Consider the following 17,895-nt stretch of genomic DNA (forward strand, 5'->3'; position numbering starts at 1 on the left):
ACACTGAGTGTCCAAACTACACACACATGCATGGCCAAACTGAAAGGTGTGTGCATGTGCACATATACACGCATGCGTGGGCATGCACAAATGTGAGCATGTGCGGACATGTGTGGACATGTGCGAACGTGCACAAGTGCACATGCACAGCAGAGACCCGAAGACCAGCTGGCCAGCGGGAGGCAGGGCATCCCAACACCAGCAGTGTGGCAAGAGGTAAGATCTTTTTCTTTCGTCAGCTTCTGTTTTGTCATTTGCAGGGAAACAGAAGCTCACAAAAGAAACACCACAGAGATCTGACCTGGGGTCTGCGTGCACATGTGCCATAGGTTCGCTATCACGGCCCTATACCATTTCACTAATCTTTGATCTTGACTGCTGACAAGTGACAGCACATTTCCTGCTCTTTGTGGAAAACCATTGTGCAAGTATATCACCGTTAAAAAGCAAAAAAACAAAAAACAAAAACCAACCTACCAAAAACCCCACCCTGCCAGCCATCTTCGGCACAGCCCCATCCTGTCATGTCAACGGCAGCCCCTTGGGGCCCTCCAAAGGTCATGCCAGATAGCATCTCACACCTTTGTTCCCTCAGCCACGTTCTCACCTCAGATGAATGAGGTAGCGTAATAGTCTCTCTTCAGTATGTCGAGTATTTTGTTGAAGAATGCTTTTTCTTGTTTCTCGCTTTACAGGGACAGAAAAAGTTCTTTGCCGCAGGAATGTCTGGTGATTGGCAGGCATCTCTCGTAAGTCATAGATCACCACAAACATCTTCACCACAGTCTTATTAGGATTAAATAAGGTCTAGAGGGGAAAAAAAGAATGGCCTTATTTGAGAATTAATTGAAATTGCTAAAGCAGGTAAAAAGAATGAAATGTATTTAGAAAGATGGATCCATGGTATCTCCTCTAGAAAATTTGTTCACCCAGTGTTGCCAGCATGGAGGAAACTGTGGTTTTGGCCAACCCTAATCTAACACCAGATGCTCAGTTTTCTCACTGGTGTTTCTTAAAGCTACAAAAATTAATTTTAACATGTTATTCCTCCTTCCAGTGCTGGACAAATAGTTAGCAGTTGTTATTTAAAGCCACTGGTCAACATTTCTCTTATGTACACTTTAATTTTATCAAGTACTGTTCTAATTAGAAAGTTTAACAACCTCTGAGATTGAAGGGGAAAAAAAACATCTCATTTCAATGCCCAAGCTTGGTTTTATACCTTTCTGATCATAATTTCCTGTTTTGTTTTGGGATGGTATTGCAAAGAATTACTAAATATTTTGATTAGAGAGGTAGGAATAGTGTAGTGTATTGCAGCAAAACTAAAAAATTCCTATAAGCACCCCAAAAACGATTAAATGTATTATGACACCAAATTTCATGAACCAAAGACTATCTATGGGGCTTTATCCTGAATAAAACTGACTGACCCACATCTGTATGATTGGGGGAAGATTCAAAAGGAAAGGAAATGCTGAAGATGCAAAAACCTAACAATTGCATATTACTGCCTTTGACAATGCGGTTGTAAATGTGACATAGACACTCTTGCATTAGTGAGCTGATTAACTCATGTAAGTGTAATAAAAATCTTTGCCTTGACTTAATCATTGCTTAGTAGAATTGATTCTATTAGGACTCACTCTCTACAAAATCTCTGTATTTTGCAAACATATTAATTTCTTGATAGGAAACTAATCATCTCCTTTGAACTTATCTTTAGCCGCTTTGCAGTAAGAACTAAGAACATTTAGAGTCTATCACCAAGCAGAATTCCAGCTTTCACAGAAATGAGCCCTATTCTTGGTGGGGAAAAATAGTGCAGAGAAAATTTCTTTCTTACTCTTAACCTGAAGCAGTGTGACCTCTGCAATTAACCATTTATCTTCACAAACACTATCTCCCTATTTCTCAATTAGTCTAAATTGACTTCTGTAGGGTCAGAAGTGTACTTCTTCACCTAAAACAATGAAACACAGCGTCAGATTATTTTCACTCTCCTTGTCAAGCTTTTTTTCATAAGCAAATGTTTAGCTCTACAATGCAATAAAGCTTTACCAAAGCATTTATATGACCTTCTGATTAGCAAACTAAAGGACGGGCGTGAAAATTGAACGTATAGTTGACTCAAAAGAGATTTCATCATTGGTGCCTCCTCAAATTGGACAGTAGCATCATGTGACATGCCACAAGAATTAGTCCTGGGCCTCCTGTTTTTGAGTATTTTTGTTTATGGGAAATATAATGAACAATGAACACATTAAAACAGTTTTATTAATGGGAGAATATCCAGGAGGCAATTAAGATCAGAACACTAGAAACTGAATCTCAGAAAGATACTGAAGGATCTCGTAAGTTTAGTCTTAACAAAGTTGATTGAAGAGGGATAGGATGTAAGTCTTCAACTACCTAAAAGCGCTACAAAATGGATGAGACTTGTTTCCTCTCTCTGCAATTTGGAAGATACTGGATTTCAGTCACAAGAAGGCAAATTCCAACTGAATGTTAATGGTATGAATAATTCAGTGCTGGAACCTCTTACACAAAGAAGCGGTCCCCTCCCTTCAGTAGCTGTGTTCAAGCAAAAACTAGCCAGCCCTCCACCTGAGATGCCTCAATTTGGATTTCTGCACTGAGCAAGGAGTTAAGACTCCAGGGCTCATGAACTCAAATGTAATTATCTGCTACACGATACCTACCACTTGTATTGTTCCTGAAGGAGGTACCCGATAACCCCTTTTACCAAGGGACTCTAAAGCGATTACACCCTGAGAGGGAAAGGAGAAGAAAACAAGAAGCATAAGGTTACAACCATAGGCATATGGACATAAGAATTAGCACATCAAAGTAATTAATTCACAAATTTATACCCGAAACTGTTAATAAGCATTTTTGCCTCGTCTCGACATTCAAGGAGGCAATTAGAAGCTTTACAGTGCTGTCTGGTGTCTCTTATTGGAGTTATGGAGCAATATTGGATCGGAAGGGCAATATCTGTGCAGCTTTTCTCAAAATTCATGTAGCAGCCCCGTGAAACATGTAGAAGATGTTTAGAATATAGAAGGGTCTCCTGCCTGAGCAGGGGGTTGGACCAGGAGACCTCCAGGGTCCCTTCCAATTCTCTTATTCTCTTAAGATGTTAGAAGTTACACAACATACATTTTCTACATACAGAACGCTGAAATATTTACCATATACGGAGAGGGTGCGTTGTCCTCAGAAACACTGTAAAAAGAAACTTCAACGGGAAGAGTCATGTGAGTTGGACAGAAAAGTCCACTTGCTCCCACTTCAGCTGTGAAGCCGCCTACAATACCCAGCGGATCTAAACGATAGTTCAGTACAGATTCCTAAAAGGACAAAGGCAACATTGAAAAATGGTTATAGATAGTTATGATTTTATTGGTCAATGTATGCCCTTCCTTTCCCTCCATCTGGAAGATTACTACCCGCTGGGGTAAAACCATTAAATTACACGTATGGCTGTTAGAAGCATCTCAGTGTGAAAATTGAAAATATTATCCTAAGAATCAAGTCTTGGTTTGTATTTGAAAATGGAGAGAGAGAAGGAACAAAAGGTAACTCTTGAAAGAATTTGGAAAGAGCAGAAGTCTTCGGCTCCCAAAACTTCCCCTGCAAGCATGCTTAAAAATGCCAAGGTTGAAAAACTTTGGTCTAGATAATGGTTGAAAAGGAAGTTCCCAGTGCTGACTTAATTCTTCTGGCTCAGGGCTGATCAATCCAACTGGCATGGCTTTCAAAAGTCTCAAGAAGCTATTGGCAGGACTGGATTCTTTTAACTGAAGATCTGCTGCCTGAACTTGGCACCTTCTCCATGCAAGCAAACCGCTGTATCAATGAGATAAGTTTTGGCTCATCTTATATATAACACAGAAAACAGCTAGTTTGTCAGTTACAAAGAGAAAGATTTTGAAATATGTAACTTACCTCAAAGTTTCCAAGAAGGCTAAGACTTGTAACAGATGGTGCACTGGAACTTAGGAGTGCTTTCTCATTGATGTCAGAATCATTCTCTTTGCTTATATATCGTTGTGGACTAGTTTAAAAAACAAAATACAGAGGTCTAAGATTCTTCCTCCCATCACATGCATTCCAGTAATTTGTTTTTAAGACACAGGCCTCAAATGCTTAGGCTTTGAAGTAAAAGGACACAATTTCAGTACTATAATACTGATAAGGCCCTCTTTAAAGAAAACTAACTTGGTTAGTTTTTAGGAAAGATAGATAATATTTAGGGGAAAAAATATTACCATATGTGACACAAGGCATCTATCTACAATCCTTAGGAATTTCTAAGTGTTAGATTTGCCAGTTTTCTATAGCATTTCATGAACTTTAAGCCAGACACAACTAAGTCTGCTTTGTCTCACTGGTTAGATAACAATTACCTCAGGTCAAACTATGGAGTCTGGGCACTGCAACATCTATCAATAATAAATTAAAAAGTTATGGAAGCAATTTCTTCTGCTGTTACATTGCGATATAATATGGTGGAGGAATCCAAGAAACTCGCTATGACTGAACATTTGTGAACCCTTTAGAACAGTGTGTTCAATAAAATATAACCCCTATAATATACTGGGTGTTTATGAAAACCAGATCATATTGTAGTCTCTAATAATGCATGGTTACACATAGTTCTAAAATAATGTTTTTTGGACTTGGCAATTTTAAGCTGTGTAGACTACAACTCCCAGAATTCTCCAGCCATCATGGAACTTCTGGGAATTGAAGTTCATATATCTTAATATAGCCAAATTTGGAAAATACTATTTTAGAACTATGTGGTAACCATGCATTATTAGAGACTACAACATAATCTAGTTTCCATAAACAAACACCTAGTATAAAGTTGTAGGTCATATTTTATTGAACATGCTGTCAATGTTCACCATCTTTATTCCTCTTTCTGAATTGCTCCAATTCATTCACCCTTTTTCCAAAATATTAATTTACTCCAAAGTATATTTGCTCCAAAGTATATTTCAGAATATGTTAGAAAACATATTTCAAAAAATACCTTTTGGAGGACAAACATTTCAGACGCAATAATGATGCATCAAGATCAAAGCATCCTGTCTGTGTTTTTCTTTCGGGAACCTGCAAAGACAGAAACACAGTTATGTTTTTTTATTCCAAGACAGAGTCTGAAATTTTAGTGCATACAATATTTATGATAATGATTAAAATTAAACAATGAGACTAACACCAATTGGCTGGATGAGGCAATGTTCCCAGATACCAGAACTGGAGCTTTCAAAAGATAACTTAAAAGGCTAAATACATTGGATTGCTTCCACCATTTGTGGTTATTGAAAAGCCTGGAAAATAAAGGAAAGACAGCAGGGCTGTAAAATTGTAACTTACTGGACTTGAAAGGAGAGGTAAACCAGTTCGGGGGTGGAAGGCCTTGGTAGAAGTCCCATCCAAGTGGTGAAAATTACTTTTGCGCCACACGTGTTTGAGTGGTATTGTTTTCTGCCCAAAGAAGAAGACAGCATCCCGTTATAAAGAGTGCCATTACAACTCCATTTTCCTAAGTACTTAACAAATAAAGAGGCAATTTATTCCTACTTATTATTCCTCCAGTGATGGAGCTGCAGATCAAGGAAACTCAATAAATGTTGTCTACCATAACACCCAGGGCCTGTACTTTGTAGATCTGCTTTCGAGGGTAACATCTTCTAAAAGAGGACAATTGGCTTGAGAGAGCTAAAGTGCCACCAGGTTTGTAAGGAAACTAATTTGTATCTTAATTCAAATGTAAGAGACAGGCTGGGTCATTTCTGTTCTCATCACCAAAGGAATAGGGATGTTTAAATTCCTGTATCCATTAGAGAACCTGATTTTTAGGATTGCCAAGTGCAAATGAAAAAAATTCCATGGGCCGGGATATTTTTCCATGAGATCTGAAGTACTTTTATAGTAATTTTTGACTTAATGCAATAGTCTTTCAGTAGCGGAGTAGCCAAGTCACAAATTTCCTGCATACACTCTACACATATTATTACCTAACCCTATTAAGCATTTATGAATATTCACTTTCACAAACAAGGAAATGTTGCAAACTATAAGGATTTCAGTAGTCACCCACTTTATAGAATTAAAGGTAAAGATTCCCCTCACACATATGTGCTAGTCGTTCCCGACTCTAATTGTAGAATTAGGCATGGTTAAAAGATCAAACCATAAGGAAGAAAAATCATCTCCAGCGAACAAAACTTTCTCATGCCTCTTGTTGCAAGTATTTGTTTCTCTGGGTGCTTTCATTTTGAATATGTATGTGTATACACACCAACGTTAGAGGCAGAGATTAACTTTTCTTCTGAGTCATCTTCAATGACTCAGGGAGGAACATACAACAGAAACTGACCATATGTCAATTAAACATCACTCACCAGCACCTCTGCGTTCTTCCTTTGTTCAAAAAAAGCAGCCAAGGAATCTTCTACAGGCTTCTTCTGACAATGCTTCTGTACCTCATAGTCGGTTGGCTCTTCGTTCTCATCGTTGGCATTTTTCACCCTGTCTTGCTTACTTTTGCATTTGAAAACGTCATGGTCTTTATGTAAATAGTTTTCAATACTAGTGAGCTGAGAGTTTTGTTCAGAAACATTTGGTTGTTTGGAGTCTTTATTTAAGTGCCTGGACTCATATTTGTGCCAGCCGTCGGATGCTAGCACTGTAGCCGCTTTAACATTTTCAAGTATCCGGTGCTCATCCACCTGGGGATTATTTGAACAGTGTGGGTCGTTATTTTCACAAGAGATCGTTCTGTCCTTAAATTTACTTCTACAAACCAGTTCGTTACTACATCTGAAATGTGAACACGGCTTGCTGGTGCCTCTCTTTGCTATTTGAGGTTTATGGGGACAACCAGAAAGCACAGGCTCCAATTTATCTGTCAGTTCCGATTTATAACCTTCTTTGTTACATGATTGGGTCGTGCAAGTTAGAGGACTTTGACTTCTACTAGAAGGAGACTGATGAAATGTGTTTTGGACTACTTCATTGGTCTCTGCTAGCAGCAGTTTTCTTCTAAAGCTGGGAGATACGTTGTGGTCTGCGTCACATCTAAGTGAATGCAACGGAGTTATTGGTGTTTTAAGTTTTGTCTTGGGGTCATCTGCTGGTAAAGCCAATCTAGAATTAGAGAAGAAATCAGAAGGGGCATCCTTGCTTTTCTTCAGCAGGCTGTCCTCTTCACAGGAACTGTGAAAAGCCTTCGGATTAACTGCACTGACGTCGTGAAAAGTGAACACAGGAGGCGCACCTTGTGATTGCGGTGGATCACAATGAATCAAGTGTCGGGCGATCCTTGTGATAACCTCCTGCCTCTCTTGAAGTAACGAGCTTATGAGAGGGTTGGTTTCCTCTCTCATCTGGTGGAAACATTGGTTCAGGGGGATGTAGGAGCGAGACAAGGGTGTTTCTGGTATTAGCTGGACTTTTCCAACATTTTCTGAAGCGTTGTGTTCCAAGTTAGCAGCAACGGAGGGCAATTCCCTTCCTTTCTTCAGCAAGCTTTTCTCTTCAGGGGTATGACGTAGACCCTTGGGGTTTGCCACACCCTTTTCATTGGTGCTAAAAGCCTTCCTCGTGACAGGGGATGCTGCCGGATCACAGTGAATGAGATGCTGGGCGATCCTTGCTATAACTTCATGGCGCTCTTGGAGTAAAGAGCCTATCAAAGGAATCGAATCTCCCAGTGACTGGCAGGAAGGGTTGCTGTTATGGCCACGGGTATCAGCCAAGCAAGATGATTTCAAAGCTCTCTCTGGCATTTCTGGCAACAGCGCCCTGCTCTCCACAGCAGCTGGGTAGACCTGAACTTTCGATTCTAATGATCCAAAGTCAGTTCCAAGGCCAGCTAAGGGATAAAGTTTCAGGTTTCTGACAGCAGTGTTAAACTCGGGGCCTTGCTTTACACCAAGCACGTTTTCAGCCCACACCAGTTTGCCAGAAGGACGTTGCGAGTTGGCCACGCTGGATTGTTCGGTCTTAACGGAATCACAGCGCTGGTGTACATTAGTCTCTTCTCTTCTGTTTTCATAGAAGCCGAAGTTGGCATGAATGCTGCAGGTCAGAACTGGATAGTTCGATTGTCTGGGCAAAGATTGGACACTGACTTTCAAGGCCACATTGTGAGAAATATTGGGGACAGGGAAAAGGTGTTCTGTTGGCGTCTGGGAAAACGTCCACTGCAGATCCACATGAGCAGCACTCACTCTGAAAAATGAAAAGCAAGATGTCAAAGCAATTCAAGTCTTCATTTAGTGCATGTTCTAGTTCCTGAGCCTTTGGGCCTATACAATCTAAAATAATGGTTGTTGTTTTTAAATCAATCTCTCCTAAATGGGATGAAGCAGACTAATTAAATCAGAAGCAGTACGTAAAAGCAATGCTTCTCATCTTCAGAAGGCTGCTGAGAATGAGCAGGAGGAGGTGCTTTTCAACAAAAGCCTACCTGCAAAGAATATTACGAGGCACAGCTCCGTGTGACACACTCAGCCAAGCACTTAACTGAGAAAAGAACACAAAAGAGCGGACAGCCAATAAGAGGGTCTTCTCTTCAATAAATCGATCACCACTTCTAAAAATATATCAAAAGAGAAAATATACACGTCGGTGAAAAATACACAGGAAGGGCAGAACAATGTAGTTGAATGCAATTCCCCCACCACCACCACCACCAAATAAAAGGAGTATATTCCCCATCACCAAATCATTTATGACCATTTTTTCCCCTTTCACTGACAAGAAAACTGCATGGGTGCATTCATGTTGTAGAGTTCAGCTTGACTCAAAAGGAAACATAATTTTAATCCAGAATATGTACTGCGGGCTTTCCTCCCTATGTGGCAATTGGCTTCCATCAATTTCAAGGTATGATTACATACTGCTAAAAAGTGGAAAACAGTCTGCCTATAAATAAAATTTGAAAAAAAAAAAAAAAGTAAGAAGATTCTGCCTTAGCAGGGTCTGTTACATAGTCATTTTATTTGAATTCAGTTAACCATTCATCTATTCTTTTAACAGATTAACAGAATTGGAAGGGACCCTGTAGGTCATCTAGTCCACCCCCCACCCAAGCAGGAGACCATACACCATTTCTAACGGCAGTCCAGTCTCTTCTTGAAAGCCTCCAGTGATGAAGCTCCCACAACTTCTGAAGGCAGTTTTAAAATTCTTAAAATGGATAATTCCCCTTTCAAGCTTTAATATGGGACAATAGTTCCTGTACTGATCTTTTTATAAGCCCCCCTCCTCTCCCAAGATGACCAACAAAACAAAAGATTTCCTTTGTACTGCAATCATCAACTTTTGATTCTCCCCCATTCCAAAATGTCATTACCTAAAGCCTGAGAAAAGAGCCAGGTCCTTAAAGCTTGTTCTAAGAGCCTTGTGACTCTCTGACAGGAGGCTACTCCAGAGGACAAAGGCAACAACAGACAAAGCTCTATTTTCTGGATCCTGCTAGGGCACGGGTCCCCTGGTATGTGGCCCCATAGCAGTCCAAGGCCCATTGGGAACTGGACTGCACAAGCAGCGGGCAAGTGTGCCAAGTTTCATTGGCACACGCGTGGAAACTAGGTTGCACATGCGAAATCATCCTCTCCCCCCACCCCTGCTGTCATCACCATTGCAGGTGTTGCCGGTCTGTGGAGTTAGAAAGATCGAGGACAGCTGTTGTGCTAGGGCAGTGATGGCGAATCTTTTTGGCACTGAGTGCCGAAAAGAGGGCGCACGCATGAACGCTCGTCTGGGCCACAACCTGGAAGAGGAGCTGCCCCGGGCACAGGCATGCCCCCCAAAATGAACTTCCAGGTTCACTTTCAGCTAGCTGGCACACATGCTCATGCAGGAAAACAGAATACCAGCTCTTCCAATTTCCGGCAGTGCTGCACACATGAAGGCCAGCTGATCGTCGCGTACGCATGCCTGCCAGAAACCGGAAGGAACGGGCAATGCTGTGCATGCCAGGCAACATGGGTCCCCGTGCCACTTCGGGCACGCGTGCCATAGATTCGTCAACATGGTGCTAGGGGATAAGTTGACATAACTGGAAAATTGTGGTACGTTTCAGTCCAGACCAACTCGCACAATTTAAAAAAACAAAAACAAAAAAACTTACTGCCGTGGAACTGGCTCTAAAATCCATCTTTCCAACAACAGTGCATCTTGCTTGACTGCAGGATCATTTAAGTCATTCCCTTCAGTCGTGGGTCCTTCATCGCTATAGCAACAGTCTGGAAGTAGCATCACTTCTATCATAATGGGAATATTTTTCTTCCACAGCAATGCAACTTCAGATCGGGTATGCCTAGCTTGACGGCACTGGAATAAAAGAATCAAACAACCGAATGTTACAATTACATCCGCCCGTGTACAAACCACATAGAATTTTACAAACTCTAATAATGCAAAATGAAAAAAAAGTCTGTAATGCATTTTTTGAGAGGTAACTCCATTTATCAATCCCAGGAGTTTCTAGTTAATCCAGCTGGCACCATTATAATATACAAAAAAATTAATTTGGCAGACCTATAATCAAATGTATTTACTTTCTAAACGCATTTTAAAGGTGATTGCTTACCTAACATAAACAGAGATTAAACACAGTTCAGCTGTTACATGCGTCACTGATGTTATGTTATAGCATTTAATGCTGATTTTCCAGAAGAACCAACTTGCCAACCATCATCAGCATGGATCATCATACCTGGGCCAATCTGTCACTGCATTCATGTTTAGTTGTTGTTGGTTGACTTGACTGTGCTGGAGGGCAGTGGAAGCCTTCAGTCCTGCCCTTAATCGAGTATTCAGGTGTTCTGCCTTCAGTAATCAACAAGGCCAAGTTGACAAGGAATTCCTCGGCTTCGTATTCGAAGTATTCATCTAAGGTGTCTTAACAGAGAAAAGAAAATGTGCAATTTTATAAACAATATAGTTTCGTGTGTGTGTGTGTGTGCGCGCGCGCGTGTACTCCTAAATTTAATTTTCTTCAACAAAAACCCAACCATTTTCTCATAAAAGGTTTTACAGTTACACATGCTATTTTTATCTGGTGAAGAATAAACCCTTGGTGACCACATTTAGGTAACAACAACAACCTTGACAACATTAAGAAAGAGACGCAATCTGCTAAAGAGATTTAATCTCGTAAAAGAGACGAGATCAGCTAAGACAGAGATGGGCAACTATGGTAACAATACAACCATGCTAGCTCAGGAATTCTGGGAGTTGAAGTCCAAGTTGGGAAGTTGCCATAGTTGCCCATCCCCAAACTAAGGTCAGGTAGGTGCTCCCTGGTAGTGAAATCAAGGATGCAACCAGGTAGTTTTCTTGACAAGAAGATGGATTGGCTCCTCCTTTTTCAGGATGTCTCTTCTTGACCTTTTAGCTTAGCCGACAATCCTGGCCTTTCTTGGTAGTTTCTCAGCCATGGACCAAGCGGGCATGGCCTTTTTCAAGATCAGGCAAGGTAAGCTAAATCCTTTTATCTATTAAACCAGCTTGAATTATTTTCAGCGTTGCTCATTAAAAGTTTACCTAGCTGAAATCCTCTTGCGTGCGGCTGATGAAGGGATAGGGATTGTCTTGCACGAGGATGAAGCTATCAGTTTTAAAAGCCAGATTTCAGTTTTCTTAAATGGATAAATTTTGCGCTGTTTCAAAAAGAAACATGCCAGCATTATTAACTGTCAATATGAGACCCTTAGATATATAATATAAAACAGTCTAATTCAAAAGTTCGTAGAGCTCAGTGTTCGTAACTGGGAGGCATGTGCTGAGATTATGTTTTTCCTTCTTTGCTTTTTAAGATGGAACGTTCGTTGTTAGAATACATGTGAAGAATAAGAAATTCTGCATTTAAGTTTGGATGGCCTATTAAATCCAGAACATTTAAGAATGTAGAAATGGATTTTTAGATAAGATATATTATCTTGATGAGATAAATTATCTTTAGATAAGAAGATATATTATCATTTTAGGAAAGTTTTGAAGAACTTGCTCCCCTATCATTTCAATGATTTTTAAAAGCTTTGAATAATTCCCAGGCTAGCTTTTCAAGGAACATAGCATTAATTGTTATAGCCTAACAAATCTAAATTAGTACAAAGAAATAAAATTCAAGCAATTCTCAGTAGATAAAGTAGCAGCTGGCAGTGCTCTTCAAAAACCATGTATCTGCTGGAATTATGTAACAAATCATGTTGTTTATGTTTTAATTACAATCATCCCACTATGAAACATTGGATTGAATTTGCATTCTGCTTAGTGTGTAAGCATTTTTAATTATTATAAGTTTATGATTCATAATGATTTACTTACAGAAAAACAATCTTAACATGGTCTTCTAAGAACAGTTAAATTTAATTTCTAAGACAGCAAACCAAGTGACACTATCATACTATCAGTGAACATGCTTGGCAAGGAATTAAGAATTAAAATGGTAGTATGTGAAGCCACAACTGTTAGAAGGCCAAATAATTAATTGCATAATTTGATGTTAACTATTACTTTACAAGTGTAAAACAATGGACTATACCCATATTTTATGGGTCTGAGTGGATCAACTGTAACCAATTGGACTTTAATCACAATCTAATGTGTCCCATTGATTTTTATGGTTTTCTTCCAAACTCTGGATTCCACCTTGAAATGAATTGCTAATATGAGTCAGTTCTGTTGTCTTGCAAAATACTGGTTTATTATGCTCAAAATACAACAATCTGGAAACCCTGTCCACATGCCAGAGAAACAGCTGCAGAACTCAAACTTAAAAACAGCTGCAGGAATCCTGTTAAAAATAGCATTCCAAAGAATTCCCTCTAAATAGATTTTTATCACTCTGTAAAAGTAAGCAGGAGGCTAGACACACCTTTTTTGTAATGACAATTTTAAATCCTTTTGGTCCATGCTTGTAATGCTGACTATCACCTTGATCTTAGATAGGAAAGAGATTTATGGAGATGGGTTGGAGGAATGGATAGAATGAAGAGCCTACTATTTATACATAACTGTGAAACTAGACAAATGTGATCCAGAAGTGATAATCTTATTCACCAATTCAATTCATCTAATAATCACTTCTATGTATACACTGAATCACAATATGATCTGGTTCCATTCCATCATCCATGGTAAAATAAACCATAAATTCATGTGATACACAAACTGGCTACTGACTATTGTAAAAAAAAAAAAAGGCAATGGTAGTCTTTAAAGTTTAAGGCCGATAAGATCAAAATCTTTATGAATGGTGCACACAGCGTAGAGGAAAAGAGCCTACAAGAGACATTTAAGCTGCTTCCCAAGGAATACTTTTGCGCACTTTGTGGTGTGCAATAATTGAGGGATAAACCAGAAGAACAGGAAGATGAAACCGAAAAAGGAGATACATCCCAGGTTGTGTAAGGTGCTTTCTCAACAGTTTGGACTATGTTTGCTCTACTGATCTTTTGCCTAGCAGAGATCAGGTCACACCAATCTTCCTGTTTGCTGCCACCAGAACACTAAGAAAGTCAAGCTACTACAGTTTATATATTTATCTCCTCTAACACAGGGGTGGGAAAATAAATTTAGTTTTAATGGGAAATGCAGGATTCCTCACCCGATTACATCTACATCTGTTTCGGATCCAGCAAGAGAAGCATGCTGCGGATCCCATCTCTCAAGAGAAGTACACTCAGTGGGCTCAAGGAGTTGTTTACTTTTTAAAAATATATGTGATTGTATTTTTTGCTATATGCCACCCAGAATCACAATGGGCAACTATATAATTATCTTTCTACAGCTCTGACCTAGTTTCACCTTTCTTATCACAGGGAGTTATCCCGGTTGCAACCCTTTCCTGCAGGAAGGTTATTGCTGAATATGTGTTTAGGAACAGCCAGGGCAGCATATTCTTAGAAGACTGTTTCTGAGAGAAAGGATTCCCAGCTCAAAATAAGCTTCTCTACTGTCTGTTGGTCCGAGTAGCCTCCGAACCTGCTATCATAACAGGGTCACAGCTGCATGGCTCTTGCTAAACAACAGATGCATTCTTTCAGATGCATTCTGAACAAGGAGAAAGAAAGGAGACACAGTTGTAGTGAGGACATAAATAGAGTGAGAAATTACCAGTGTTCAGAAAAACTCTAAGAAGAGTTCAAGTAATGTTATTTATTTAGAGAGGACTTTTTTTTTTTTTTTAAAGCTGGTTACTCTTCCAGATTTTATTGCCAAATGAACGAATATTTTCCAGCATATTGAGGGACATGAATAATCGTACGGTACTACTCAATCCTGAGAAATGTTTTAGTCATTTCTTTTATCGGAACTGCTCATCATACTGATACAAAAATTACTAAAGCATCTCCAAGGATAGAATGAAGTGGGAATATTATAATCCTTTTTAGATTCTGCGGATGTTTCTCTTCCCTCTAGGCTATGCTTGTTTCTTAAAGTTTCTTTTGAGGGGAGGAAAAATACTCCCTAAAGTTAAGCTGGTTCTTAAACTTTTTTTAAAAAAATCTTTTTATTTTGCTTCAAGCATCATAGACCTATCATCAACCTTCTGCTTGTATTACATACCTGTAGATATAGATACGTAACTGCTGTGTTATTAATAAACAGCTTGTACAAGCACACTGACCCACAAACTTACTTTGTCATATCTGCGCAAAATCCAAATCAGCCAGTCATATTTTAGCTTTTTACACAATACATTCAGCATCTGTTTGCTAATTCCCACCTCCACAACAAAGCTGATACATAGCCCTATAAATATTGGGAAATTTTAGTCAGTTTCTTGTTAAGTTTCTTGAAACAAATATTTCAGTTTTAGTCCATTAGTAGATTACATTTTTCCAGTGCCTAAACAGGAAACATCTTTAGAAATGAACAAAGAATGCTCTTACCTTTTCGTTTACTCTTACATGCAAACCAGTAACTTTTGTTGCATTTTTTAAACAATTCTGAAATTTTGATTGCTCTACACGCTTTAGACTGAGTTTATCCATTATGCTGAACTATGTATTTCAAGGACACGATAACTCACCTATCAACATGGGCAAACTATAATATGTATGCAGTAATAATTCTTATTCCAGTGGAACTCAACTCATTTATGCACAAGCAATAGCTCTATGCATGGAAAAGATATATACAGTTGTAACATCCACTCAAATGAACCAGGAATGTTGCTACAATGGAGTTTATAGGAATATTATTTGGCCTCCATTGAACTACAATTCCCAGCATCCTTGACGACTGACTATGCCAATATCATCCAGAGAGTGACTAATTTCTCACCATTATTTTACTGAATTTTTACATTGCACTGGGAAGATTTCAGTAATGTGATACCGTGTACTCTGACTAAGGTTAAACATTCTCAAGTTTTCCATAACTTCTCTCCACAACAGTTATTAAATGTTTTATGTTTGCAAAGTAATTGGTAAAACCTGAGAAATTCAAGCCAATGAATTTGTCTCTACAACAAAAGCATAAATAAGATTTAAAGGACATATTTATCAATAATGGTGCTAGGATAGGATTGCTTTCAATGATTTCTCTGCTACACCATTTCTGATTAAAGCATAGTATTTTTCTAAACATGAAATACAAGAGTCCAATGGAAATATTCTTCTCCCATTCTCTCTCCTTGAAAAATATAAACAATTACAAGGATTTGCTTAAATCAGGTATCTATACCTTTTGAGCTATTAAGATGTTGAATATGCAGTGAAAATTAGCTAACTGTTTTTTAAAATCAGTAATAATTTCTTCAGGCTTTGTATGAAATTTTACCTATACACACAAAAGAATACACTCAATTACTGTTACATTTTACCAGTAAATAAGGCAAGTGTGATTATTAACCTGCGCTCTATCATAAATCCATGTACCAAAAAAAAAAAAAAAAAGCCAAGAACGTATGATATTCCAAAGCTAATGTACTTATTAGTATATCCCTAGAACACTACAGGAACAGAGAACACGTAGCAATTCAAAATTTCAACTTAGTAGGTGATGCTCTCATTTCAGTGGCTGTAGGCTGTGAAATCAATTGTGGTGCTTGCTTTTCAATAATCAAAACTCACAGCTCAACTTCACCAAAGTGTTTTATTCCTTTGTGAAATGCTACACCTAAAAGAATTTTACCACCTCTCTCCCCTCTGACCATTTCTCCTCCTTCCTTTGTTCAGAATCAATAACCTTTAACTCTTTTCCTTATTCTTTGTCCTCAGAAATGAGCTTAAAAACTGGCAAAAAAGCATCCGTGTGTGTTATGTTTTATGTAGACAAAGAAACTATAGCCTATGACTCACACCAGCTTGCTGAAGAAGGAAAAAAAAATCCCGACACACATATAAACACACACTCTGGTTCATAAACAACTCGAGCGCATTTTAGCATTTAGAATTATTTCTTTTTGACTACACACCTTCTCTGATCAGCCCTTTGCTTCCACCGTAAACCATACTGGAATCGTGGTGGGACAGAAGGTGCCCTGGCAGCACAGGGGCTACAGTGTCAGTATCGCGAAGATCCAGATGTCTGCAGTGTCGGACACAAAAATGTTCAGCTTTGGGTACATATTCAGCCTTTCTGTGCAAGACATTTTTTCCACAAAGAAGGCAGAGAAAAGAGTGCACATAGCAACAGAGCTCGCCGCTGATTGGACGGCAGGCGTGCTTCAACCCTTCGCTGCTCACAAGGGCTACTACAGTTTCCTGTCTCTTTGGCAGAAGTATCATGTTTTCTTTTCGCCTCTTGTGAACCCAGCTGTGTTTGGGCAAGAGGAGAGGAAAGAAAAGCAGAACAACAAGGAGCAAGACACACTCAATGTGGCAGCCCTGAAGGCTGCCATTCGTACCCGGGCCCTTTAATTTTTATTTTTTTTTTAATGGCACTTTCCTCTAAAATCTATAGTAGTCCGCACCAGGCTACTTCTCTTGAAAATGGTTTTACAAGTTTTATTGGAGAACAGAAATGCCGACGGCTACTATTTCGGTGTCAAAAACAAGTATAACCCTAAGAAGGGAAGGGAGCGGCCCGTTCTAGACATTTGCAATCAGAAGGTATTAAAAAAAAAGGAGAAAATATTCAACACAGAGGAATGTTTTTTTTTTTTTTTATTGAAAAGGTTTTCAAATACAAATTTTTCCCCCTTTTTCCCCCCCCTCCCCCCCCTCCCTAACCCCCCCTCCCCACCCTTCCCCCCCTGTGACTTCTTCGTATCAAAAAAAAACCCTAATTCATAACAGATTACTTACTCCCTCCTCAAAATACTGACCTTTACTTACTAAAAGTATTATAAATCCCCCTTTATCCATACATTTCAGAAAAGAAGAAGAGAAAAAAAAAACAAAACAAAAAAAGACAAACACATTATACTATAACTATTATAAAATAACTCTAATTTAGCATAATAGTGTTTTATATCTATGCATTATTGCAACAATTCAAAACCACCTTCCACTTTAAAACTATACAATAAGTCCTACTTTAATAACATTTCAAAGCGGGCTCCCCATAAAATCTAATTTAACATTTATTCCACTCTATCCATTTCCTCCACTCCCCTAAATGTATCACTTAAAAATCCCTTTTCTTAAACTAATCAGTCTGTAGCTAGCTTATTCACCCACTGTCTTACAAATTTACCATACACAACAATTCTTGATATCTTTAATTCACTGCCCACACTACTTAAAAATATATATATATATATATTCCATTATATCTAAATAAAAAAAAGAAAAGACAATAACTTTAAATTTATAGTCCATATAATATCTTCTTGAAGTCTTTCCACTGGATTGTTAAAACCAACATCCATAATAGGGTGACATAGCTTGCGGATGCAACAGTTTATTC

The 17,895-nt window shown here is 38.8% G+C and overlaps 1 protein-coding gene across 3 annotated transcripts in view; it reads right to left on the reverse strand.

The window, feature by feature from the left end:
* Window positions 1-17,895, reverse strand: part of ATOSA (atos homolog A) — a 29,086-nt gene that overhangs the window by 1,582 nt on the left and 9,609 nt on the right. Inside the window, exons 2-12 of one of the 3 annotated variants that reach the window (XM_087878174.1) lie at window positions 11,578-11,693; window positions 10,748-10,932; window positions 10,160-10,362; window positions 8,492-8,617; window positions 6,423-8,253; window positions 5,392-5,502; window positions 5,045-5,124; window positions 3,952-4,060; window positions 3,195-3,353; window positions 2,703-2,771; window positions 608-807 (exon numbers count right to left, since the gene is read on the reverse strand). In XM_087878174.1, the coding sequence (XP_087734300.1) occupies window positions 608-807; window positions 2,703-2,771; window positions 3,195-3,353; window positions 3,952-4,060; window positions 5,045-5,124; window positions 5,392-5,502; window positions 6,423-8,253; window positions 8,492-8,617; window positions 10,160-10,299 (2,825 nt within the window). In that variant the 5' untranslated portion in view covers window positions 10,300-10,362; window positions 10,748-10,932; window positions 11,578-11,693. Of the gene's footprint in view, window positions 1-607; window positions 808-2,702; window positions 2,772-3,194; window positions 3,354-3,951; window positions 4,061-5,044; window positions 5,125-5,391; window positions 5,503-6,422; window positions 8,254-8,491; window positions 8,618-10,159; window positions 10,363-10,747; window positions 10,933-11,577; window positions 11,694-16,459; window positions 16,573-17,895 lie in introns of all 3 variants that reach the window. The other 2 variants (XM_087878172.1, XM_087878173.1) reach the window with 2 other exon arrangements.

The sequence above is a fragment of the Pantherophis guttatus genome, chromosome 13, assembly GCF_059756535.1.
Source record: "Pantherophis guttatus breed Tessera chromosome 13, ASM5975653v1, whole genome shotgun sequence".
Classification (NCBI taxonomy): Eukaryota; Metazoa; Chordata; class Lepidosauria; order Squamata; family Colubridae; genus Pantherophis; species Pantherophis guttatus.